This window comes from Streptopelia decaocto, assembly GCF_964273445.1.
Source record: "Streptopelia decaocto genome assembly, chromosome: 22".
NCBI classification, from domain to species: domain Eukaryota; kingdom Metazoa; phylum Chordata; class Aves; order Columbiformes; family Columbidae; genus Streptopelia; species Streptopelia decaocto.
The window spans coordinates 2,482,722-2,509,451 of NC_138677.1; the positions used below are offsets into that span (position 1 = coordinate 2,482,722).

The window sequence follows — 26,730 nt, forward strand, 5'->3', positions numbered from 1 at the left end:
TCCATCTGGAATTTTGTATTAAACGTTTACAAGGGTGCATGAAAAAAGGAAAAAAGCCACATTTGCCTCTCCCCCCGCTCCAGCATCTCCCTCAGCTGCCCAAAGATTGCTTTGCCCAAGGCAAAACAGCCCGGGCAAAGCTGAAATGCTTGATGCACATTTAGGCTCAGTCCTTAGTAATCCTGACATTATATTCACGCTGCTCTGCTGCAGCTGGGGATAACCCATGTGCCTGGGAGAGCAAAAGGGAAAATCTCCTCGCTGGAGGCCACAGCAGCTGAAAACTAATAACACAAAACGTATCAGCGCTTGGGGCTGCTCCCTGTAGGCAGCAGGCACTGAGTGCACAGCCCAAAAATGCCCGGGGACTTCTAGAGCCGTGAAGGAGCGGTTCCCTGCGTGCCCCGAGCTCCAGGAGCCAGGGCTGGGTGACCAGGGGTGGGAAGGACAGACAGACACCGGACAGGACTCGGGTCAGCCCGCATGGCGCAGCAGCACGTTCACATGGGGTAGTTGAGGACGACGTCCTGCTTGGCCAACTCCAGCAACATGGGGTCATCGAAGAACTTGCTGATGCTCACGTCCTCGCTCAGGCCCTGCAGGGTAAGCACAAAACCAGAGGTTATTGCTCCGGCTGCACATCAGCCATTGCGGCTGAGATCCCACAAAAAGCGCTGCTGTCCCACACTGGAAGAAATGTTCAGGTTTCAGAGGGAGGTAGGAGAATTTGCAAGGGATCAGGCATTGATCACTGGCTTGAATCACAGAACAGTTTGGGTTGAAGGAACCTTCAGAGTCCACCCAGTGCCCCCCCTGCCATGAGCAGGGACATCTTCACCAGCTCAGGGTGCTCAGAGCCCCGTCCAGCCTGGCCTGGGATGTCTCCAGGGATGGTTCAGCCACCACCTCTCTGGCCAACCTGGGCCAGGCTCTCACCACCCTCAGGGACAACAATTCCTTCCTCAAGTCCAGCCTGAATCTCCCTCCTTTACTTTCAAACCATCACCCCTTGTCCTATCGCAACAGGCCCTGCTCAAAAGTCTGTCCCCATCTTTCTTATGGACCCCTTTTAAGTCCGGAAAGGCCGCACTAAGGTCTCCCTGGAGCTTCTTTTCTCAGCTGAACACCCCAACTCTCTCACCTGTCCCCCAGCAGAGCTGTTCCAGCCTCGGATCATTCCTGGGGCTCCTCTGGCCCCTCTCCAGCAGCTCCATGTGTGTCCTGTGCTGAGGACCCAGAGCTGGACCAGCACTGCAGGGGGGTCTCACCAGAGGAGCAGAATCCCCCCAAACCTGCTGCCCGTGGGGCTGGGGATGCAGCCCAGTCTCTCAGGTTAAGCTGCCATCTGTGGGTGCTGCTGCTGAGCACATGTACCAGCTCCCTGCCCTCCCAATGGGGAGCCTGATACCCAGAAAGGGCTCTGGGGCATTGGAACAGGCTGCCCAGGGCAGTGCTGGAGTCACCATCCCTGGAGGGTTGGACAGACGGACATGAGGTTCTCAGGGACACGGGGCAGTGCCAGGGGTGGGTAACAGCTGGACTCGATGACCTCAAGGGTCTTTTCCAACCAAAATGATTCTTTAATTCACAGGACAATCTCAGGCACCAACGGGCAGCACTGGGGGGATCAAGAGCGAGGGAAGTCCCGGTGCACAAAGGACATTGGTCCACTCTGTGAACACAGAGGGGACGTGGCACGCCCAAGGGACAACACTGCAACAGCGCAGCTGCTGGTATGGGTGGACAGACGGACACCACAGGGATCACTCCCAGAACGTACCTTCCTGCGCCTGGTCTTGATCATGAACTCTCTGGCCAGATGTGGGGCTGGCTGGGGCTCCAGGGGCCGGATGACGATGCTCTTGTCCAAGGGGTCACCAGGCACAATCTGAAATACAGCGCCAGGATGTGAGAGCGATGCTGGGGGACGGTTCAACCTCCTGGAGACCCTGAACTGCAGCGGGAAACACCCCATGGCACTGCAGACACCCCCAGCTTCAGCGTGACAGCCCCGACACCTCATCTGCTCTCCTGGCACAGAAAAACTGTCATGTCACTACTGGTGTTCGTGCCTGCGAGAAGTCACTAATACAGCGTTGCTAACCCAAGCCAAGAGCACATCCCACCTTCCCCACGTGCTGCTGTATTGAGACCTCTAAAAACCTGCTGTCCTGGTTTTGTTAAAAACAAGTTTCTCTTTCAGTGATTTTGCCTGTCAGCTAAAGCCTTCATATTAACTGCATTTTCCTGGAGAACCGGACACATGTTTTGGTAAACCTAGCAATGGGATGCAAACTTATTGATAAGCATGGATGGACATCTCGCCAGAGGGGCAACGAGAAACCGGTGACCAAGAAACTGACCAACTGTGTATAACATTCCATTCACGTGAATACTTCATATAAAAGTGGGAGATCACAAGGATCTCGTCCCTTTTCGCTTTTGCCTTTGCTTTTTCCCTTCTGCTTATGGCGACATTAGCAGAGGACCTTGCGAGTCGTCCCTGTGAACTGAGGCCAGTGACAGACTGAATCCAGCTCCGGTTGGCTGCAGAGTCCAGTCCAGGACTTCGGGTGCCGGCTCTGCAGTTGCTGAGACTTTCAAGATTGGTTTTGTATATTTTGTATTATTTTCTCTATTCTTATTAGTAGCATTAGTAAAACATTGTTAATTTTTCCAACTCTCTTCTCTCTGTCCTTCTTTCCCTCCTGATCGCCTGTGCTGAGTGGGAAGGGGGGAGAGGGAGGGGCAAAAGGGAGAAGTGGGGGGGAGAGGGGGTTAACAATACATCTGCCAGGGTTTTATTGTCACCCCGCAATCTAAAACTTCGACACCTGCTAAGCAAACAGCCCACGCGGGTCGCAGTCAGCGCAGCTCTCTCGAGAAGTCGGGTGTGTTGATGCCCTCGGAGCCAAGCCTCCGGCTTTTCTATCCCGACCTTTACGCCTGCTCTGGGGGCTGAGTCGCTGCTGCTGCTCCCCCCTGGTGCACCACGAGCAGCTGTGCACCTCGCAGCGGCAGCTCCGCAGGACTCAACCTGCCTGAGTCAGGGAAGAAACCGGAGGATAAAGTTCCATCCCAAACCCTGTTTTCCACAGGTTTAAAAAAAGCCTTGTCTGAGAGGCAACGCCAAAGTGTGGAAAAGCATCTCTCCAACCCTGCTCCAAGCACAGCTCCCCAGGCTGCAGAGCACGGGGTGCACCCAACAGCTTCCCCTCTCCCAGACAAGGATGTCCCCTCTCCAGGCACCAAAGGACCCTTATGCTCAGCAAGCAGCAGCGTTCAGCACTCCCTCGTTAGGACAAAGGGTGATGTGAGGCAGAACAAAGCTCCTGGCTTCTGGCAGACACTTAACAGCCAGCGTACAAATCTCCCCAACTTGAGACCTTTGGGGATGCTCCCCAGAGGAGTTGTCCTGTCCTGTGAGCTGCAGCACTGAGCTCTGCCTCATCCTACCGCATCCCTCTTCTCGTCTCACTAGGGCACAGACTCACCTGCCAGTGGTGGAAGACGGAGAGCGAGAAAGCTTGTCCCTGTGTGTGGGTCCTCAAGTCTGTCTCAAACCCAAACGAATCGATGGCTGGGATGAAGGCTTTGATGGTGTAGAGAGGAGAGCCCGGGATCGGAGCGTCCTGTGTCACGTGGCCTCTGTCAACACATCAAGAGATTAGTCTGCCTGTGTGTCACTGAGCCCCAGAATGGTTTGGGTTGAAGGGACCTAAAGATCATGAGCAGGGACATCTTCAGCAGCTCAGGGTGCTCAGAGCCCCGTCCAGCCTGGCCTGGGATGTCTCCAGGGATGGTTCAGCCACCACCTCTCTGGCCAACCTGGGCCAGGCTCTCACCACCCTCAGGGCAACAATTCCTTCCTCATGTCCAGCCTGAATCTCCCTCCTTTACTTTCAAACCATTGTCCCTTGTTGTATCACAACAGGCCCTGCTCAAAAGTCTGTCCCCATCCTTCCGATCAGCCCCTTTTAAGTCCAGAAAGGCCGCACTAAGGTCTCCCCAGAGCTTCTCTTCTCAGCTGAGCACCCCAACTCTCTCACCTGTCCCCCAGCAGAGCTGTTCCAGCCTCAGATCATTTCTGTGGCTCCTCTGGCCCCTCTGCAGCAGGTCCATGTGTGCCCTGTGCTGGGGACCCCAGAGCTGAACACAGCGCTCCCGTGGGGTCTCATATCCCTTTATATCTTCCCTGCTCTGACACTCGGCAAGAACCAGGCGCAAACCGAAGGCTGCGTGTGACCCTGGGCATCCCCCTCTCCATGGGCTGGGATCAGTGGGGGAAGCCCTGAGCGGTCACTTCTCACAGATTTTCCCCTCTCCCCTCACTTCCCAAGCAACGCCAGGACTGTGAGTGTCTGTGGCAGCTCCAGCTCACCTCCGCCTGGCCAGCACCGTGTACACCGCAGACACGCAGTCGGCAGGAGCCTGCACCTCCACAAAGTAGTAGGGCTCCATCAAGCGAGGGGTGGCCTGTAGGGACAAAGGGACATGAGCCACTGAGCCTCCAGCAGCGCAAACACCGTTGGGTTCAATTAAGAGTCAGGGACTGGTGTGTTCTGGTCAGACGCGGTGCCTGACTGGGGATGAAAGGGCTCCTGCAGCCCCACAGCTGCCCAAACCGACGTCAAACCAACGCTGAAAGGAGCTTTTCTCCTTCTGGCCATGAGTCATATGCTTCCCTTTCCCGCACGCCCACCCTTCCCAGCAAGCTGAACAGCAGCAAAAAGGGGAGACAGAGCAGATGCACACAAGTTTGCAGCCCGGCTGGAACGTGACAGCGTGGAAAACCCATCTGCCAGCCCACAAGGGCACTGGAAACATTAATGGATGAATGAATCACAGAATCCCAGAATGTCAGGGGTTGAAGGGCCCTGGAAAGCTCATCCAGTGCAATCCCCCCATGGAGCAGGAACACCCAGATGAGGTTACACAGGAAGGTGTCCAGGCGGGTTGGAATGTCTGCAGAGAAGGAGACTCCACAACCTCCCTGGGCAGCCTGGGCCAGGCTCTGCCACCCTCACCAGGAACAAGTTGCTTCTCATCTTTCAATGGAACCTCCTGTGTTCCAGTTTGCACCCATTGCCCCTTGTCCTGTCACTGGTTGTCACCAGAAGAGCCTGGCTCCATCCTCCTGACACTCCCCCTTTCCATCTTGATCCCCAGGAATGAGTCCCCCCTCAGTCTCCTCTTGTCCAGCTCCAGAGCCCCAGCTCCCTCAGCCTTTCCTCACACGGGAGATGCTCCACTCCCTGCAGCATCTTGGTGGCTGCGCTGGACTCTCTGCAGCAGTTCCCTGTCCTGCTGGAACTGAGGGGCCACAGCTGGACACAAGATTCCAGGTGTGGTCTCCCCAGGGCAGAGCAGAGGGGCAGGAGAACCTCTCTCAACCTACTAAATGAGTCAGTTTAAACTGACGTCTTTGGGGCAGATACGGCAGCACACGTGCCACCCGCACTCCTTGGGGCCCGCAGGAGCCAGCGCAGTGTGAGCGTCGGTCTCCGTCATGCACAGCGCGATCCTCACCATCAGGAACGCGGAGTAGACCACTCTCCGGGCTGTTGGGATGATCTGTCCGCCGCCCCGGTGCAAGGGCTCCTGAGCAATCACAGCATCCAGGATCTTGAACTTCACATTGCGGATCACTGCGGAAGGGCAGAAACGACAGTAAGTGACTCGAGAAGGATGTTCTCTGCCACACCAGCACCAACCGTGCATCCCCAGAGACACAGCAAACATCCAGAAAAAGACCTGGAGCCACACAAGGTCTCCTAAATTTAATTCCAGCGGGGAAAGTATGATCATGTCCTAACTGTGCATATCAAACGTGAACAATTCAGCAGCGCATCTTGCAGGGTGCTCAGTGATCTGCACCTGAATTACATGAGGAGCAGAGGCGAGGTCTGGGAGCCAGCTTGTCAGCTATCAGGCCCTGGCTTGCAGGCAGACGGCAAGTGCCAGTGTCTGGGTGGCAACTGCAGCCAGGAAAAACAGGGAGGTTCTTACATCTCCCTCGTCACCCATTCCCAGTGCTGTCCCTGGCTGTGGCGTGGGAAGGGAACTGGTGAAGGGGCCAGAGGAGCCACAGGAATGATCTGGGGCTGGAACAGCTCTGCTGGGGGACAGGCTGAGAGAGTTGGGCTGTTCAGCTGGAGAAGCTCTGGGGAAACCTTAGTGCGGCCTTTCTGGACTTAAAAGAGGCCAAGAAGAAAGATGGGGATGGATTTTTGAGCAGGGCCTGTTGCCATAGGACAAGGGGTGATGGTTTGAAAGTAAAGGAGGGAGATTCAGGCTGGACATGAGGAAGGAATTGTTGTCCCTGAGGGTGGTGAGAGCCTGGCCCAGGTTGGCCAGAGAGGTGGTGGCTGAACCATCCCTGGAGACATCCCAGGCCAGGCTGGACGGGGCTCTGAGCAACCTGAGCTGGTGAAGATGTCCCTGTCATGGCAGGGGGGGCACTGGGTGGGCTGGGAACGTCCCTTCAACACAAACCATCCTGTGATTCTACGACTGAGGGACCACACCAGCAAAATCACTTCAACACTTAAGAGACAGAAGAATTTAAAGTATATTATTAGCTCCACTTCCCCCCAGGTCGTACTTACGTTCATCACAGAGAGGCCCTTCCCTGGTTCCCCACTGAAACCCCTGCACAATGCTGTCCTTCACAGAGCCCAGCAGCGACTTGTCCACCTACAGACAGACAGCCAGCTTCAGAGACCACACCTGCATCGGGCGGCAGCAACGGACAGCCCCTGCTGTTTAATAGCCCATTCCTAGAAGAGCAGCAGTGACGTCCCACACCCCCAGCGTCCATCCCTCCCTCTCACAGCTCAGGAGCATCATCTGCAGAGCTCAGCACCTACGCCACAAATTAAACGAGTCCATATTTCGGTAATTGTTAGGGAACGGACTGCCTTAGCTTATTGAATTATTCTTAGAAACTCCTGATATAAAATTCCCTTAGTGTAAGTAAGTTCGTTTAGACTGCAAGCTGTAAACTTTTGAACTTCCTGCTTCATTAAGCAAAAAAGGCCTGGTTCAAGTTCGAAGATAAGGGGAGACACGTCCCCGGAGAGAAGTAAAGCAACAGAACAGCGTCTAAAAAAAGACAAACCAGAATGTTTTGGTTGCTGCCAATAACTTATTATTCTCCAGCTGCAGGTGCAAAGTAGCAGCTGGAGGTCAGGCCTTGGACTCCCTGCCTGGTGAAAACGAAGAGATTAATGAAGAACAGGGAGATTCCAGACTCTAACTTTGCAATTGGCCTGGAGTGACACACAAGGGGGCGGGAGGTTTGGATTGGAGGGGTATAATTGCATAAGCTTCTGTTTATTTGAGGTCCCAGCTTGAGCTACCTTGCAAATAAATGATTTATTTTGGGAGAGTTTCTTGAACCCCTGCCCAAGTCTCTAAATTGGGAAACCTAGGGAAAATAACTTCCGAAACAGTAATCCTGAAAGGAAGGACCTTGCTGCAGGTTCTGGAAGGAGCAGGACAAACGTCTCCCTCAAACACACCCCCCTGCCCGTGTTTCTCACCTCCGAGGGCAGCGTATCATCTACCAAGATGTTGGGGCCAGTGGCGTCCGGCCCAAAGGCCCAGATGGAACGGGCAGCCAGCAAATCCCAGTCGTATTTGGTCTGAAAGAATTCACCCAGCTTCTTTCTGTAGAAGAAAAAGAGAAGAAACTTTAGAAAACAAGTATCTGACCTGCACTCACAACATATTTACATCCCTGTTCCCTTCAGCCATAAAACGCTTCAGCTTTTTATGTGGAGCAAATAATTTGCTGGGGAGGGATGATCCCGGAATACCTGGTAGGAATATTGGACCAGGACTCCTGCCCAGAGCTGTTGGCTGGTACCGAGCACCTTGCAGACGCCACATTCCCTTTTTATCCCCCCAAGTTATTTGCTTGTAGGATTCCTGCCCTCCCCAGAGCGGTCGCACCTGTTCCACGTTATCTGGACCACTTCATTTTCAATGTCCTCCGCCAGCCCCTTCTCCAGCGGCTCAGCGATCATCGTGATCTTGTTCCTGAGAAGAGAGACAGTCGCAATTAGTCTGCGGGATGACGGGAATGGGAGTAATTGGCAGGACCTGGGGGACAGCGAGGGAGGGGAAGCCACCCGTGTCCTTCGCTGTTACCATCTTGCATGCAAAGACAGCCCGGGCGCTTAACAACTGCTCTCTGAAGCCTGTTCGGCTCCAGATCGCTGAGGGACAGTGCGGTTCTGTCCCTCCTGTCCCGTGTCCAGCGCCCGCCTGGGCTGCACGAGGGAGCCCGTGGGCCAGCAATATGTTTCTATCAGGGCCAGCCCTTGCTGTGTCCCACACGCCTTGGAGACCCCACCAATGCGAGGAACCACCCCCCGGAGCAGCTCACTCCATGTGTCCAACAGTTCAAAGCCTGACATGGAACTGGAACCATTCTGCTCCCTTAAATTAGGCCGCAAACATGGAGAGAGTGTGTCGGAATAGAGGAGGGTGAGAACCAGAAACCATGGGGGAACACAGGAAAGCCACCTTCAGCATATGGCAGAGACCCTCAGGATCAACGAGTCCAACCACAACCCAACTCTAGCACTAAACTACCTCCCTAAGAACCTCATCTAAACGCCTTTTAAACCCCTCCAGGGATGGTGACTCCAGCACTGCCCTGGGCAGCCTGTTCCAATGCCCCACAGCCCTTTGGGATAGAAATTGTTCCCCACATCCAACCTCAACCTCCCCTGGCGCAACTTGAGGCCGTTTCCTCTGCTCCTGGCGCTTGTTCCTGGGGAGGAGACCAACCCGCTCCATGCTCCAACCTCCTGTGCCCCCAGATTTCACCCTGGTTATTCAGCCCACCTTCCCTTCCAGGTCTCCCTCTTTCAAACACATTCAACTCGTCACGCTTTGCTGGGGGAGGAAGAACCCCAGCGCACCACCAGGAAGGAACAAATTCATTTCAAGATTAAGTATGGATAAGAGAAGGCAAAGTTTTTGCTCATGAAAAGTTTGGGGAGGGGGTAAAGTCCCATCCCCACTGCACTCTGCCCATCTCCACCGCCCAGCTCGCCCACGGGCTCTTACTTCTTGTTGGGTGTCTCCGCAAAGCACTTCAGGGAGGACGTTTCCACCACTGTCTCGCAGAATGTCACCACTGGATCGGCAACCTGCATTAACGACAACACACCTGTGAGGCTGTCAAGCCCTTTTTTGTTTTGAAGAGACTGTTTGAAACCTTTAAACACCTACGGGAAAATCTGGTTCATCTGCCAGGGTTTTAATCGGCCCCGTGTGTGACCCACTGAGGCCTGCACAGACACATTTACTTATTCCTTCATTCGAACAAGACAGGAACGTTTAAAACTAATTCCAAGTATGAAAAATTATGCTTAATTTATTTATTTGATGCCAGCCAGGCAATGGCTGAAGCACAGGCAAAGCTGGAACATGCTCACGCACTCCTGTCCCAGCCATTTTGCAGGCTCAGTCACACTGGTCTGATAGAGTCAGGCTGTAAAGTTACCCTTCCTAAGATCAGAGATTCATTTTGGTTTGAAAACACTGAAAATCATTGAGTCTGAACATTACCCACCCCAGGCACTGCCCCATGTCCTGAGAACCTCATCTCCACGTCTGTCCAGCCCTCCAGGGATGGTGACTCCAGCACTGCCCTGGGCAGCCTGTTCCAATGCCCCACAGCCCTTTGGGGAAGAAATTGTTCCCACATCCAACCTCAACCTCCCCTGGCGCAACTTGAGGCCGTTTCCTCTGCTCCTGGCGCTTGTTCCTGGGGAGCAGAGCCCGACCCCCCTGGCTCCAAGCTCCTTTCAGGCAGTTCAGAGATCAGAAGGTCTCCCCTCAGCTCCTGTTCTCCAGCTGAACCCCCCAGCTCCCTCAGCCGCTCCCATCACACTTGTGCTCCAGCCCCTCACCAGCTCCATTCCCTTCTCTCAACTCGCTCCAGCACCTCAAGGGTTTTCTTGGCATGAGGGGCCCAGAACTGTCCCCAGGATTGGCGGTTTGGCCTCCCCAGGTCCCAGCACAGGGACGGTCACTGCCCTGGGCCTGCTGGCCACACCAGTGCTGGTACAAACAGCCCTTGCATCCTAACGGCCCTTTTTCTCCTTTTAAAGAGACCTGAAAATATTCATATGGTATGTTCAGCTCGGTTTATTTTCTCCTTCTTCTGAGATAGGGGCACAAAACCCACTCCCCAGCTGTGAAAACCTCTCTCACCTTGATATCAATCTCTGAATACATCTTGCGCAGATCATGCATCACGCAGTCCAGGTAGAGCTCCCCGGTCCCCAGGATCACGTGCTCCCCAGACTCTTCCACCTGCAAGACAAGCGAGGGTTTCACTGAGAAAGTCACTGCTCACGGGCCCTTCCAGGCTCCTACATAAGCCCCAGGAAGGATCAGCTTTAAATAAACTGGTTGGGATCAGAGCGACCCCAAAGAAACCTCCCACAGCCTTTTCCAGCAGGAAGTGCTGATGTGCTCCCTGGCACAGCACGGTGTGTGGTTTTCTGCTACATTTACCGTTTTCTGCTATTTCCACATGATTATGAGATCAACCACAACAGCATGAAAATACCCACAACAAAGAAAACAAGCCACAGTAAATAAACATTTACTTTAAAGATCGGGCTACAAGGCAGCCCACAGCACGAGCTGCAAACAGCCACAAGTACACCAGCAATACCTTGGTGGTAAGCGAGGGGTAACTCTTGTTGACTTTGCGGAGACCATCTAACATTTTGGGGAGCTCCGAGGGGTTGACGGGCTCTACAGCAATTTTGATGACAGATGTGGTGTTGAACTTCAAAGGACGGAAGATCTGAGCCTGAAACCAGACAAGGACAAACAGCTGTGTCTCTGCATCGATCGCTGGCCGCTGGAGTCAGACGCAGCGGTTGAAGCTGTTCTCTTTGGTGGCTCCTACGCCCTCGCTCCTCCCAGATAAGGTTTCTTTAACCTCACTACTGGAGCTTTTGGGCTGTGCTCCATCACCCCGGCTCCGTAAGCCCCACACGGTACCTCCTCATTGCCCCGCGGCTCCGTGACCGTCGCGGTCTTCACAATGGGCTGGTCCACCCCTTCAATCAGCACCCAGTTGCCAGCAGGAACCCGGTTGACTTCAATGTGGTACCTAAAAAGCCGGAGACCGTCACTGCAGCACTTGCTGCTGCCAGCTCCAGGCCCTTGCAGCACTGTCCTTGTCCCTGTCCCCAGCAGGAACTCCTCTCCCAATGGAACAAGTCACCGGAGCTTTCTCTACCTCGCAACTGAGATCCAGAGGCGTCCGACGGTGCAGATCTGGGAATCCTCCTCATCTTCCAGGGTGTAGTTTTCCCCGAGGACCTTCACGGGCTGCCCGGCGTGGATGGTACCGCTGAGCACTCTGCCAAAGGCGTGGAACTGAACGCCGTCGTCGGTGCTGTACATTTTCGTTGTGTGACACATCAGCGGACCCTTTTTGGGAAAAAGAGAGAGAAATAAGCCTCTTTCAAAATACAGCTGGTCAAGAAAACAGACACAGACCTGGTAGGGCTCATGGATACAAAAGGATTAAAAGGCTGAATTTAGAAATACTCCTTTTGACTTGCAAAGTCCTGTGTTTCCTTTCACTGGAAGCCTTACCCGGCACGGAGACCCCAGAATGGCTTTGGTGGACTTTTCTGGAGCTCCCCTCCCTCTTGTGGAACAGAAAACAGTGGTTGGGACAAGACCAGGAGAAGAAATGTCACCTGCTGGGCTGCAAACCAGCTCAGGGCAGAGCACCCGAGCCGCCGCAGATCGTAGCTCTATGTCCCATAAGGTCACTCCACAACCGGCGATCTGGTGACAGTCACCACTGTTCAGTTTTACATGAGTAATCCCAACTCATTAAAATAAGAGATTCATTTTGTCTCCAGACATTAGAGCAAAAGGCAGGGGCACGTTCCTCGCTGAGCTGCTGGCTGGCGTTGGTGGCTCGAGACAACTCTGACAGCTCAGCACAAGCTGTTTGAGGAGGTTTTCGCAAGGCTTTGATGCGAAAGGTGCTGACTAACTAACGTGGGGCTATTTTTAATCAGGAGAGTTCAGATCCATTCTCTCAGAGTTTGGAGAGAGAATCAAACTTCAATGAAAACGGACAAAAAGGCAGCAAAAGGACACAAAATCACCCCACAGTTCCCACGTGCTCTGAAGTCCTGACCTAGCGCAGCTCCCCTCCGAACGCTGTGAAACAATTCTCTCTCTCAAGGCTGCCCTGGCAGGCAGCGCAAGTTTCTCAGAGCAAAGAGATTTGTTTCAGTATCGGATGAGAGGTTTCGAAACGCTGGCAGTCAAATGTGTGCGGATGGCTGCTGGGAGGCAGCTGCCCTGTCAGGGCAACGCGAGGAGGGCGTATTTGCCACGCTCTGGGACACGCGGAGCAAAGCAGAAGAGTTGCCTTACGTCAGGGTCGCATTCGCTCATGGCCTCCCCTAGATCAGAGTCCACGCCACCGGTGTATGTATGTTCGATTTTCGTCTTGGCTCCCACCTTCGGGGAAGGGATGTGCTGCACACACATGTCCACAAAGCCTGGAAAAGTAATAATGCTGCATGAGAACACGAGTAAGCAGCGTAAAGGAAAGAAACAGACGCAAATAAACATAAGACAAAGCCACTCGGACGGCAGCGCGCACACAGCAATGGGGAAGATGTCAGCAGTGTCTCGAGCTGTGCTTTGGGCAAGTCACAGAATCACAGAATGGACTGGGTTGGAAAAGCCCTCAGAGATCATCCAGTCCAAGCCTTGGTCCAACTCCAGCCCATTGACTAGATCATGGCACTAAGTGCCATGTCCAATCTCAGTTTAAAAATCTCCAGGGCCGGTGAGTCCAGCACCTCCCTGGGCAGCCATTCCAATCCTGACCACTCTCTCTGCACAGAATTGCTTTCTAATCTCCAGCCTCAATTTCCCCTGGCAGAGTTGAAGCCCAAGCCCCCTTGTCCTATTGCTGATGCCTGGGAGAAGAGCCCAATCCCCACCTGGCTAGAACTGCCCTTCAGGTAGTTCTAGAGAGTGCTGAGCTCAGCTCTAAGCCTCCTCTTCTCCAGACTAAACAAGCCCAGCTCCCTCAGCCTCTCCCCATAGCTCTTGTGTTCAAGTCCCTTCCCCAGTCTTGTTGCTCTTCTCTGGACCCGCTCCAGCACTTCAATCTCTTTCCTGACCTGAGGGGCCCAGAACTGACCACAACACTCCAGGTGTGGCCTCCCCAATGCAGAGCACAGGGCAGGATCACTGCCCTTGTCCTGCTGACCACACTGGTTTGGATACAGGACAGGACACCATTGGCCTTCTTGGCCACCTGGGCACACTGTTGGCTCATGTTGAGCTTCCTGTCAATTAGTCAATTGGTTTAGTATTTTGATATTGGTTTAGTATTTTAGATTTGGAAAGCTGAGAAGGGGTCTGTAGAAATGAGCCCTCCCTGGCTGTAACACACCATGCTGGTTTGGCTGAAAATGAGTTAATTTTCTTCGTGCAGTTAGAAACCTTCTTATTTCCTAGCTAGCGCGGTCATTGTTGGACTTTGAGAACAAGAGATAACAGCCCAGCACAGAGTTAATGTGTTTAATTGCTCCGGTCTGAGAGCCAAGGACACTCTGAGCTCTGCTCACAGGTGTGAGGCAGCGAGGAAGGGGATGGACGGACAGAGCTGGACTGACACCCAGACTGAGCGATCAGAGTGTTCCAGCCCGTTCGCATCAGGCTTCATATTTAAGGAGAGTCAGGACCTTTCGGTCTCTCTCTCTCTTGCTTCTTCATTCTTTTTGTCGGATCTGGGGGAGTTCTGCTCAGTATGTTTAGTTCAGCCTTTTGCCATTTTGCAGAGGCCTCTGGGCCTTTCTGCCTTTATTTTTCGCTCTCTCTTTGGGATTAGCAGCTCAGGACCAGGCGCTGCTTCCTGGCACTGGCTGGAGGTCATGAGGAATTGCATTGAGTATCTTTTTTTTATATTCTATTTCTATTATATATCTATTTACTAGTAGCGTATTACTATTTTATTATTTTATTAAACTGTGTTCTCTCAATCCAAGTTTCTCCCTTCCCTTCCGATTCTCTCCCCTATTTGAGGGCTGGGGAGGGAGTGGGTGAGCGGCTGTATTGAAGCTCGGGTTAAACCACAGCCCTGAGCTCTGCTGATGTGAGACGAGGGTATTGCGAAGATGGCAGAGGGGAAGACCAACAGCATTTACCTGTGAATTCCCCAAAGAACTTCTTGCAGACGAGCCGCAGGAGGGGCCGAATGTTCAGTTTCAATTCCTCTTTGGTCAGGTGGATGCCAAGTTCATCCAGCGTCCTGGGCAGGGTCGTGTCCACGTCCCCCACCACCTGCAAGACAAGCAGCACCACGCTCAGCATCACTGGGAGTGTCAGAGCCAACAACTCCCAGGTGCAGCTTCACCAGCATCACCCTCGCGGCTCCTGACCTGCCCTGGTTCAGCGCTCACACAAAAACCAGTTGGGTCAAACTACTGGAGAATCATTTTGGTTGGAAGAGACCCTTAAGATCATCTTTGAGACCATTAAGATCATCGTTATCACTCGGCTGATATTAAGGCACACTAAGAAAAGCAAAGGCAGCTCTAACTGTGCAATATAAGGATATATTTGCAAGAAGCAGCTGTTACAGGCTTGCTCGTCGTTGGTCTGCTCTCCAAATCCAGAAATCTGTGAAGATCACACTATATAACAGGACGGGTGAGTCCCATGGGCACCGGCCACACCATTGCATCGTGTCCAGCCCTTGGCTGCTCCTACCGGGAGCTGCGGGAAGAAGGAACCAGCACACACCTGAGCCAAGATCTTGTACAGGGGCTCCAGAATGAACTCCACGAAGCTGCGCTGGGAGCTGCTCGTTGGGGCCTTTTTGGTGAACTTGCGGCTGTTGGGGGAAACAAGGAGAGATATGAGGAGCAAGAACTACTGCAAACATGGCCCCTGCTCTCCCCAGGTCACCTTCTCCCTCCCAACACCCCCCCGGGAAGCATTCACGGACATGGGAGTCGCATGTGCTCCAAAAAAAAGCCAGAGCAGGCTCTGCTCCCGCTTATGGATTCAAAAGAACCACGTGGATTCACACCAAGCAGGAGCCTCACTCAACCATTCCCAGATATTACTCCATCACAGGACAACTAAGGCCGGAAGGGACCTTGGGTGGGCATCTTGCCCACGTTTTACAGGGAAAGGAAGAAAAAAACCAGCAATAAAGTAACAGACATTTAAACAGGCTTCTTACGTCTTCGGGTTGAAGTAGATGTCACCCCAGAGCCGCTTCGCAAACTCCTGGTAATTGATGTCTCCTAAAGGGAAAAAGCAAATGACAAAAGTCTATCAGATGGCTCTGGATTTCTCTCATCTTGGAAATCTTTGGGTTTAGGCTTTTAAAACAACCCTGAGGATCTGATTTAATGGACCGATGCTGGTCCTAATTCTGAATAAATGATTAAGCCCTGAGCAGGTGGGCAGAAAACAGCCCAGCGAGGCCAGTTCACACACTGACTTCTCAGGAACATTTTGACTGTTAATTACACCCAAGGTTAGAGCCGAGAAGCACGGGGCCGCCAGACACCGCGCTGCAGGAACCCGGCTACATCTGCTGCGTTTTCCTGCCGCTCACGCCGCAGTGCCAAGGTGCAGCGCCGGCTCACACCCCATCTGCCCCACAGGCTCATCGCGAGCGTTTTCTGCCTTGCTGAACATCTCCAGGTTCTCTTCTCTTTTTCGGCTGATGCGCTAAGCACACGGCCAAACACCCAAGCGCTGAAGGAACAGGGCAGCGCTCAGCTGTCACGGTAGATTTACAAAGAAGAAGACAGCGGTGATAATTTACAGCAGTTCCCAAACAAGCTTTTGCTTTGGGCAGATGTGCAAGCGTAAGAAATTTCACGGTGGCTGCGGTTTTGACAGTTAAACTCCTATAACTCATGTTAGCTGAAGTGTGGTGGCTGCACATAAAATCCCTGGTGGCCACGTCGAACGTTACTGATTTCAAGCACCCGTTCGGCTCGTGTCTGCCCCACGCGGGTCACGTCTCCTCCCGACTGCGCCTGCATCTTTATCAGCCCCGCAAAGGGGCTTTACCCTCGCAGTTAACACTGCAACAACCAGGGAGCTCATTTATTTCTCCAGACTCACGAGGACGCGCGATAGCCCTGACACGTCAGTCCCTGACCTCTACAACTTCATCCCCCTCAGGCTCGTTCCTCTGCCAGAGCTAAACCAGCTGCTTTGCAACATCCTCCTTCCCCTGCTCGCGGCTGCGGCAGATCACCCCAAATTCCCTGGTGTGAGACTTCAAAAGCCTGGGCCGCGCAGCTGGGTTACGCCAGCGCAAGGCCGCGCTTTTCCAAGCGGCAGATTGCCCTGAGCAGGCACCTGGGGAACGGGAAATTAAGTCAAAGCCAGCAAAAGACAGTTTCTTAAAAAAGAAAGAGGGCAAGAGTGCAAAACCTTGTGGGCCAAGCTTGCACCCGGCTGCAGCTGAGTCTCAGGCTCCGGAGGCTTTTGTGAAAAGGCAGGTTGAGCTTAACCGCTTCGCTCCTGAGCTGCTCGGGGCAGGAGGGAAAGCACGACACATCCACTTGCCTTCAACAGCCACAGCAGGACTTGTTTTGCTGCTTAAGGGTATGTATAAAACATTGGCTTCTGACTCAAGAAACATTTATCAGGAGAAACTAGCTAGTTAAAAGCAACAGTATTTTTGCTTTTTACCACCCAGGGCTCAGATCTGCAGCACCTCTCAACTCCTAGAAATTCAAGAGTGCACATACTGGCCACGTTTGTGCAGCTGAAAGGCTCAGAAAGCCTCACCAGAAAAAGGTTGGGAAACGAGATGTTAAAGTGTAGAAGGTTTCTGGATAATCCTCACCATATGTGTCTGCATAAATCTTTGCAAAAGATCCCAGCGTGAAGCAGATGCTGTACTGTGAGCTGGAGAAACACACGTTGCCCAGAAGGGGAGACAGAACGAGGTTCTCGTCGGTGGAATACATGCTGAGAGGAGACAGGTGTCAGAGACAAGAAAGAGAAACAAAATCAATGTTACGAACCAAGGAAGACACTTAAATCCACTTCCCACACCGGTATGTGATAGTCAAGGCTTCTACATTGCCAAATAGCATCTTAAAACCAGCTGCAGTTTACTCGCCATTGGAATTTCAGGGTCAGTATAAACCTCTAAGCATTGGTGTGCAAAGAAATATTTAAAGACCTAGAGCTAATAAGTTACCAGCACAAGTGCTTTGTGTTTTTTGCTAGGTCAGAGTTTTTCTTCCCCTAAAAAATAGGCAGCAAAGTTGGTCAATCAAGCAAGAAAAAAGATGATCCAAGGCAAATAATGTAGGGATAGAACTGAAACAGTTTTAATGAGTTCAACGGGCTGCCCGGGGCAGTGGTGGAGTCACCATCTCTGGAGACATGTGGATGAGGTTCTCAGGGACACGGGTTAGTGTGGAGTTGGGTTATGGTTGGACTCGATTATCTCAAGGGTCTTTTCCAACCGAAATAAGAGTCACAGCCAAAATAAGGACACAGCCTGGACAATCTCAGTGTATTTGAGACATCTGGGAGCACAGAATCTCCGCACCCCGGTCATACGTCCCCTTTCCCTACTTTTTAATGGGGGGAGAAAGAGCCAATCCCGAGAAGTTTGTCAGAATTCAGGCAGGATCAGCTCTTCCTGTATAATTCAATATTTTGGCTAAGATGGATTTCTGGTTGTTCTTCTGCCCTGTTTTCTATAATTCAACACATCAAGAGATAAACTTGTGGGGTTTTAGGCAAAGAAACACAGCTACAAAAGAACAGAGCCAGCAAACCCTAAGGAAGCATCATCCCCACCAGCCGTACCTGATCAGGCCGTTCACTTCGTCGACGATGTGTCGCAGTTTGTAATACGCATCGGTGGGCGGCAGCTTGAGCTCCAGGATCAGCCGGTCTATCTTGTTGATGCAGACGGTGACCGCCAGCCTCTCCTGCACCGCGTGCTTGATCAGCCTCTCCGTGTTCAGCATCACCTGCGGGGACAACCAGCACCAACACCGCTGGGAAAAGCCCTCCGCAAAACGCCATCTGGGGTGTCACAGGCAGAGCAGCGACCCTTACGCTGCATGGGGGTGGAAAAGCCTGAACTCGGCTCAGATAGTCCTCCAGAAAGAGAGAAATAGGTGCTAACCCAACCAAATTCCTTGAATTCTACCCCTTGGATATCCCTGATGTAAATAACCTGCTCGATTTTAGGTGTCCTGGGGATGGAGACGCAAATGAGTTAGATAATGGGTGTACAGGTTGTCACGTCAGCCCTGGATGCAGAAGCGTGACTCGCTGTTTTGGCTGGAAAACACTCTCGCTTCCCAAACCGTCCTCCAAAATCCCTTCAGCGTGGAAAGCTGAACCCATCGAGGTGGGATCAAAGACCCCAGAGGAAGAGATGTGGATGTTAACCCAGGAGACGCCGGCACTCACCCCCTCAGCCGCATCGATGAAGAGCACGACGCCGTCCGAAATGCGAAGGCCGGCTGTCACCTCATCGGAAAAATTGACGTGACCTTCGAAAACACGAAACAATGATGAGAACCAGAGTAAGTCCTGATGCCGGCAGCGCAGAGGGGTGGGGATCCGCTTCAGCTTTCATGCTATTTTTTGAGAATAAACACAACAACTCCTTCAACAGGCACATTTGTTACTGTTTTTCTCACAGCTCTGTGCAAGTACTTCAGGGAAAGGAGGGAGATGACTTTGCACCAAAGAACAACAGATGCCTCTCCCTCCAGCCTCCTCCTGCGCTCTAACCTCCCGCATCTCGAGCTGCGACTCAACAGATGTGTCTCAAGACCCGCTTTCCTAAAGTTTGGCCTTAGTTTCTTAAAACAAGTTGACCCATGATTATTTTCCCCCCGCAGAAGCTTGTCAGAGGCTGGAGGGAACTTGCTGAGTTTCACTCTGGGGCAAGAAAAGCTCCGTTCCCGCTGTGTGTGATGATACCTGGAAAATCCAGCTCCTTGTATACTTGAGCAAAACACATTTTCAGCCTCATTAGCTCTCAATTAGGTCAGCTAATCGGAGACATAAGCCTGACTAAGAGCCAGCTGCACAGTCCTTACAGCTGGGAGTGATTTTGGAAGAAGGAATTTAGCTGCAGGCTCAGGACTAGGCTGGGATCGTCTATAAAACACACAAAATGTGTGTTCACACCTGCGAATAAAAACGTCTCAGGGTTTCATGGCACCCAAGTGACATTTCCAGCCGAATCCCTGACGTTTCAGGGTCCAGATTCTTTGCTTTTCTGAGAGCCAACACTACACAAACCCGCAACCTGAGACAAAGCTCTTTGAAACCCTCATTAACCATCCCTGTTTGCGTTTGTCCTGTTCAGCACCGTCCAGCGGACCGAAGGGGTTTATTAATGAGAAATCTGGGTTCGTATGGTCACGTATCCACCCCACATGTGGCGCTGCCTTCAGCGGGATTACACAATCACCTGGGGTGTCGATGATGTTGAAGAGAAAAGACTTTCCTTTGGTGTCCGGCAGCACAATAGTCACTGGTGTGCTCTTGATCCCCACTCCCCTCTGCAAGGCAGGAAATCGGGATTATCCGTTAAAAGAAAAAACACATCACCATGTAAAGATGTAGAAGATGGCCGAGGAAAAATGAGAGAGATGGAAAACGGAACATCCACCCAACCCAACCTCCCGCACCCAGGGAGGGAGGAACAACCTCCGGTCCCCGGTCCTGCTCCTCCACCCATACTGGTTCAGAGTGGGGAGCACAATCCCCGCCTCATTTCAGCTCAGGAAGTATGAGACACAACCCCAGAGACAGCAAACGCTTGTTTTTCCTGTGCTTTCGCCCTCCTGCTGTTATCAAGTTTCACCACAAAGCAGCAGATTTGACCCCCCCGGAGTATGAAGTAAAGCGTTAAAAGAACAAAATGCTTCATAGGATTGTTCTGGTCATGACGATATTTAGCGAGTAGGACAAAATAAGATTCCCAACCACACGGAGGCAGAGCTAAGAGTTCCCATCGAAGGAAACGAGGAGAAATATGTTTATTTTGAAATCATACTTCTTCTCTTCAGCCTCTAATGCTGCCAACCCCTTCCACTTCTTTCTCTCCAAGAAAATAAGAGTTACCCATATGCTGGGGTAACTCTGCTATAGATTTTCAACATCACAAAGGTTGTCCTGATAAAGAAAGCTGGACCAGGGATCTTACTGGTCCAACTACTTATCCTTTTATTGATAAAGCAAATAATCAAAATGTGGAAAGCACAAGATGATGCTAAAATGGAAGAGGAATCTGCCAGCAGTAACTAACTATGAGTAAAGCATGAGACAACTGGATAAAAGTCACTGCTTATTGTACAGAACTCACTCACCTCTTGCTCTGTGAACAATATATCAGTGTAGCAAAGCTGCAAAGACAAAACAAAAGACGGTATATCACATTTTGGTAGCAAATATTGAGTTTGAAGCAGAACACAATAACTCTTTACACAGGGTGAAGGTGGCAGGTGACAGAGACAGAATCAGGACTGAGCTCTGGCTTCCCCACCCTATGTTCTTATCACTAAACCTCGTTTTCCCCATGTACAATCCTGCACCCTCCGAGTGTAAAACACAACCCGTGTTCCAGAGCAGGAACACGCACAGCTCACTTACGTCCTGGTCGTAGCGCTTGCGGATTTCTGGGTGTGTCTGTTCTATCAGGCAGTCAACAAAACATGTCTGAAAAATCCAAAACCACGTGAGAAAGGAGGTGAGTGTGTCCAGAAAACACAGGTACAACCCTGTCCCTCCAGCAGCAGGACAAAGAAAGTCGGGCATGTTATTATTTCCACGTGGATGAAAGAAAACCTGCAAACGGACCTTCAGAGGAGCTGGGGATGGAGGAGTGGAGAGCAGTCACATGGACAAGGACCTGGGGTGTTGGTTGAGGAGAAGTTCAACATGAGCCGGCTGTGTGCTCACAGCCCAGCAGGTCAGTTGTCCCCTGGGCTGCATCCCCAGTCCCACAGGCAGCAGGTTTGGGGGGATCCTGCCCCTCTGCCCCGCTCTGATGAGACCCCCCTGCAGTGCTGGTCCAGCTCTGGGTCCTCAGCACAGGACACACATGGAGCTGCTGGAGAGGGGCCAGAGGAGCCCCAGGAATGATCCGAGGCTGGAACAGCTCTGCTGGGGGACAGGTGAGAGAGTTGGGGTGTTCAGCTGAGAAGAGAAGCTGCGGGGAGACCTTAGTGCGGCCTTTCCGGACTTAAAAGGGGCCCATAAGAAAGATGGGGACAGACTTTTGAGCAGGGCCTGTTGTGATACAACAAGGGGCGATGGTTTGAAAGTAAAGGAGGGAGATTCAGGCTGGACATGAGGAAGGAATTGTTGGCCCTGAGGGTGGTGAGAGCCTGGCCCAGGTTGGCCAGAGAGGTGGTGGCTGAACCATCCCTGGAGACATCCCAGGCCAGGCTGGACGGGGCTCTGAGCACCCTGAGCTGGTGAAGATGTCCCTGCTCATGGCAGGGGGCACTGGGGGAGCTGGGAACGTCCCTTCAACCCAAAATATTCTATGATTCTATGAAATAAAAGCAAGCGGAGTGGACAGTGAGCACTGCTGAGAGCTGGAGGGCTCAGGAGCGACAGTCTGAGCACCAAACCAATGGTTAAAACCACCCGATCCCCACGGGATCCTCCCGCTACCTTGCCGTGGTGAAGGTGCCCGCACAGCGTCACGTTCCGAATCAGCTCCGAGTTGTCCATCAGATCTGCCAGGAAACTGGAGGAACGAAACACAAAAGACTGTTGGAGGCTTCTGCCGCGTCTAAGAAAAGCAGGTGCCATTTCAGCTCTGCTTTCTCTCCAAGGTGCCCCCTGAATACTCTCCAAACTTTCATTCCGGCGCTGCCCTGCGGAGGACGAATCCCACCTTCCAGATGGGAAGGACGAGAGAGTTGGAGTCCCAGACAGATGGCAGTGGGTGGGAGGATACGGAGCTGGTAAAACTGCCAGCAAGGGAATATTATTGAAGATTTTTCATCTCTTCTAGTCAGTATTAGAGCAAAAGTCACATCCACATACTCAGATGATGAAATACTTCCACTCAAATAGTGGCAGGTCATCAAGTTAATCAGAGAGCTGGATAACGAGCACCCCACGCAGTTTTAAAAAGTGGCCACGGGGCTCCGCGGGCCATTAATTCTGCTTTTCAGGTGTTAAAACAGTGATGTTCGCAGGGACTCGAGGGAACAGGAACAGAATGTAAACCTTTTTAGAGCTATAACTGAGCTGGGAAATGAGGAGCCGGTCACTTCTGCCTGGATCCCGGCCAAAATATAATTGAGATCCTAAATTACCAACGCCTCGAAACAATAACGGGAGGCTATAAAACACGTGTATATTGCTGTGGGTCCGCACAAAATAAGCGCTGTCAAATCATCTCCTGTTTAAAAAGATTTCATTTTCACCAATGCTGCAGACTCCTTAACGCACAGCATTTTGATTAAGAGCTAAAAAATAAAAAAATCAATGATAATACTGATTAAAAGCTTGCTTATTGGTCTTAAAAGAAGGCTAAATGGGAAATCAATACCGAGCTTGCAGGTTTCTGGCTACGTCCCACAGGGAATTTCTCTTGGCCCCATCTGAACCATTTATAGCGACGAACAGGACGAGGAGGAATTAATTAGAGATGGAATGAGCAGAGGACACGGGGATCAGGAAGGCGGCAGATAACGAAGAGAAGAGGTCACTAAGAGCAAAAGGGGCTGCTGAGAAAAATCAGCCCCAGGGGCTCTGTGGTTTAAATCTGGCCAGATCGAAAAGTCTCTGATCGATGAACATGACCCCGAGGAGAAAAAGGTCCTGGGCATCCGAGTGACGGAACACGAACTCCAGCAAAATTTTATTGCTGGAAAATAAGAGGATCCTCGGTGACTGCGCACGCCGGGGTGTGTTCGGCACACGGGTCTGGGGTCTACACCTGAAAACGACTGTTAAAAATGGGAGAAAAGCTCTGCCGAGCCCCAAAGTGGCGTGTGGAAAGCTGAGCCTGACGAGACGCTCACGCAGCTCAATCTGTTCATCCTCAAATAGACAACGTACAGAACGGCGGCGCACGCGAGGTTACGGAGCCCTCTGCCCGTCGACAAAAAGCCGGCATTGAGATTATATTTGTAATAGAGAAAGTAAACAAGCATTTTTATTCCTTACCAAAGTTGTGCGAGATGTCAACAAGACTGGGGAAGGGACTTGAACACAAGCCCTATGGGGAGAGGCTGAGGGAGCTGGGCTTGTTTAGTCTGGAGAAGAGGAGGCTCAGAGCTGAGCTCAGCACTCTCTAGAACTACCTGAAGGGCAGTTCTAGCCAGGTGGGGATTGGGCTCTTCTCCCAGGCATCAGCAATAGGACAAGGGGCCATGGGCTTCAACTCTGCCAGGGGAAATTGAGGCTGGAGATCAGAAAGCAATTCTGTGCAGAGAGAGTGGTCAGGATTGGAATGGCTGCCCAGGGAGGTGCTGGACTCACCGGCCCTGGAGGTTTTTAAACTGAGATTGGACATGGCACTTAGTGCCATGATCTAGTGAATGGACTGGAGTTGGACCAAGGGTTGAACTGGATGATCTCTGAGGGCTTTTCCAACCCAGTCCATTCTGTGAATTTGAAATTCATTTTGATTTATTCCCAGGTTTGCTCCCAACCCTGGTGGGACACAACCCAAAGGGACCGTTGGGCACAGTTTCGCTGCAGCGTCGTGCTGATCTATGCACGGCTGTACGTACAACCAGCGGCGCGAAAATTCCCCCCGGAAACTCCTCTGGGGTAAATGGGAATTAATTTAAGGCAGCAGTGACTGGGATCGACCCAAAATGCCCCAACACGCGCCACACGCCGACTGTATAAATATTCTTGAGCCAGTCAAGAAAATTGAACTTCAGCAAATCCGCACCATGAGGGTTTTGATTATCAAGCTCTAAATCAGCCGTCGAGGAAAGAGCTACGTTCTCTTTCATAAAAATAAGCCCTGTGCTGCAGCTGTGGAGGGAAAATATCTGTAAAACGGTTGGTCTTGTACTGTCTTCCTCTTGTTTTTCATTTAAAGTCTGGGAAACAGCTGCACTCGCAGTTCTGTGCTGGTGTTGGTAAGAAACAAAGCAAATGCCCCCAAATCTGCCTCCCCCACGCAGCACACACCCTCTGCCCCCCAAAATCCGCCTGCGAACAACAGCCAGCGAGGAAATCACAGCACAGATGGCCCGAGCCAACAGCCACGCGTCTTCCCCCCCGTCCAACTTACTCCATCTCGTAGACGGTGACCGGTAACGTCTGTTCCATCAAAGAGAACTTTTTCGTTTTCACGGGTTTAATAATTGGCTCTGAAAACAAGAGAAAGAACAATAAACAGCTGTTTCCAGAGACCCTGAGCCGGGCAGGAACGGTCACAGACACTTTTGCAGACAAAAACACGATTTTCAAGCTGACAGATTCTCTCAGTTTTTTTATAAAAGCAGTTGTACCAGATGATTGTTGCAGGTCCCTTCCAACTGAACCAGTTTATGCTCTTACAGAGGGGTCAAATGAGACGATTTCGACACATTTTTATTTCTCCTCAAGCATCTTTAAAGCATTTTTCAATATCTGTTGTTCAAAAGACAGTTTGTTTGGCATTTGTAAGAGTTCTGAGTGCCCTAATCTGCGCACTGCTGGACAGACAAGAGTCGGAGAGGGAATACGGAAGGGGCATTAAAACAGAATGAAACACTATTTTCCCTTTCCTAAGGATCCATTGAGAGTCTTCTCCTCCCTCCAGCACTCACCAGTGAGGGGCTGTGTGTCTTCCTCTTGTACGATGGTCTCTACTTCGGGTCCATACACCTCCTCGGCGGTGGGGTAGTATTTCTTATCCTCGTGCAGCACCACCTCCATCCCCGGGTGGTCTTCGTCGTGGTCCCCCATGTCATCATCATCGTCATCATCCTCCAGCTGCAACCAACGCTCACATTGAGCTGCCACCAGCACCAAAGCGCTTTACAAACACCAGGCATCCCAGGAAGGGCAGGTTTGGTGTTGTACAGGGAAAGAAACACAAACCCAGCCGGGGAACCAAGGCGGCCCCGCACCTCCCACCCAGCCCAGAGTGGTTTGCAGAGGTTCCTCTGCAAGGAACACACCCATTCCTGCCAAATTTTAGCAGCACCTTGAAAACGAACAGCAAGAAAATCCACAGAGAGGCCTGCACAGGCAACAACTCCCACCCCTTGCTCACCCACATGACAAAACCCCAAGGAACTGCAGCAACAGGACATGAGATGGGGCTTCCTCGGTGCTTGATGCTCCCGCAGTGTGATGGAGCAGCCTCTGCTGCCCTCCCCACTCTACTCTAGAGCCTGTGGGGTCTTGTTCTACCATCACACCAAGAAGCTGAGCTCCCTGCAATTCTGCTGTGCTGTTGAGTGTGTTACTAAAGGCTTGAAGAGCTCACGGAATGGATACGGATCCTCCATTCACACAAATAAAAACACCAAATGCAGCTCCCAGTTCTAATCATGACTCAAGCCAAAATTTTGTTTCCCGTCCCTGGGGACAGACTTTTGAGCAGGGCCTGTTGTGATAGGACAAGGGGTGATGGTTTGAAAGTAAAGGAGGGAGATTCAGGCTGGACATGAGGAAGGAATTGTTGGCCCTGAGGGTGGTGAGAGCCTGGCCCAGGTTGGCCAGAGAGGTGGTGGACGAACCATCCCTGGAGACATCCCAGGCCAGGCTGGACGGGGCTCTGAGCACCCTGAGCTGGTGAAGATGTCCCTGCTCATGGCAGGGGGGCACTGGGGGAGATGGGAACGTCCCTTCAACACAAACTGATCTGCTGAATCCTTTAAACACCAAACCCACCCTGATCCTCAGGAGCCAAAGTCAACCACCGAACAAAACCTCAAAGCAGAATCTGCGCCCAGCACGGGGAAGGAATCACCGGCAGCTTGTGCAGCCCGCGCTGCTCACCCCGCGGGGGTCCCGGGCAGGACGAGGCTCCCCCGGGACGCTCAGTCCCCCCCGCTCACCTCGTCCAGGTCCTTGGACTCTCTTCCCAAGTCGTCATCATCATCGTCCGAGTCCAGCTCGGGCCCGATGTAGTTCCCGAACTCGTCGTACAGGTCGGTGTCCATGCTGGGGCACAGGGGAGGGTCAGACGGCGCACCCGGGGCTTCCCCGGGGCTCCCCCAGCACCCGCCGCCTCACCGGCCTCGCACCGTGCGCCCCCCCCGGGCCCGCCCGCCGCTCCCCGGAGCCCCGCACAGCCCCCCGGGCCCGGCCTGCCCGCCAAGCGCCCTCCGCTCCACCGCCCCCCCCCCCCGGCTCCCCCGGCTCACCCGGCCCGGGCCCGCCCGCCGCTCCCCGGAGCCCCGCACGGCCCCCCGGGCCCGGCCTGCCCGCCAAGCGCCCTCCGCTCCACCGCCCCCCCCCCCCGGCTCCCCCGGCTCACCCGGCCCGGGCCCGCCCGCCGCTCCCCGGAGCCCCGCACGGCCCCCCGGGCCCGGCCTGCCCGCCAAGCGCCCTCCGCTCCACCGCCCCCCCCCGGCTCACCCGGCCCGGGCCCGCTCCCGCTCTCTCCCGCCGCGCTGCCCTCGCCGCCGGCGCCACCGACACCGCCGTAGAAGGCCCCCGGGCTGCCCGAGCCGCCTGTCGTGACACAGCCCTACGCTCCCGCCT

The 26,730-nt window shown here is 52.8% G+C and overlaps 1 protein-coding gene across 2 annotated transcripts; it reads right to left on the bottom strand.

Annotated features, from left to right (window-relative positions):
• Positions 1-26,722, bottom strand: EFTUD2 (elongation factor Tu GTP binding domain containing 2). Of its 2 annotated transcripts, none has more exons than XM_082071132.1 (28): positions 26,605-26,722; positions 26,082-26,187; positions 24,843-25,008; positions 24,323-24,401; positions 21,730-21,805; positions 20,701-20,766; positions 20,418-20,453; positions 19,517-19,607; positions 18,502-18,584; positions 17,887-18,053; positions 16,907-17,031; positions 15,275-15,338; positions 14,830-14,920; positions 14,232-14,367; positions 12,442-12,569; positions 11,279-11,472; positions 11,038-11,149; positions 10,703-10,843; positions 10,234-10,335; positions 9,082-9,164; positions 7,957-8,043; positions 7,545-7,671; positions 6,609-6,696; positions 5,530-5,648; positions 4,382-4,476; positions 3,495-3,648; positions 1,781-1,888; positions 1-596 (listed from the first exon to the last, which is right to left on the bottom strand). In XM_082071132.1, exons 2-28 carry the CDS (start codon positions 26,184-26,186, stop codon positions 501-503), a joined length of 2,919 nt encoding a protein of 972 aa, XP_081927258.1. In that variant the 5' UTR covers position 26,187; positions 26,605-26,722; the 3' UTR covers positions 1-500. The 2 variants fall into 2 exon arrangements, with proteins under 2 accessions (XP_081927258.1, XP_081927259.1); XM_082071133.1 differs by lacking the exon at positions 26,605-26,722 and adding an exon at positions 26,391-26,399.
• Between the last annotated feature and the right edge of the window lie 8 nt (positions 26,723-26,730).

Excerpts from the sequence above, each read along its gene's own strand:
- EFTUD2 (XM_082071132.1), bottom strand. The coding sequence starts at position 26,186 with ATGGACACCGACCTGTACGACGAGTTCGGGAACTACATCGGGCCCGAG. Across the intron at positions 25,009-26,081 it reads AGTCCAAGGACCTGGACGAG|CTGGAGGATGATGACGATGA; the intron begins GTGAGCGGGGGG and ends CGTTGGTTGCAG. Across the intron at positions 20,767-21,729 it reads GGCACCTTCACCACGGCAAG|ACATGTTTTGTTGACTGCCT; the intron begins GTAGCGGGAGGA and ends TGGATTTTTCAG.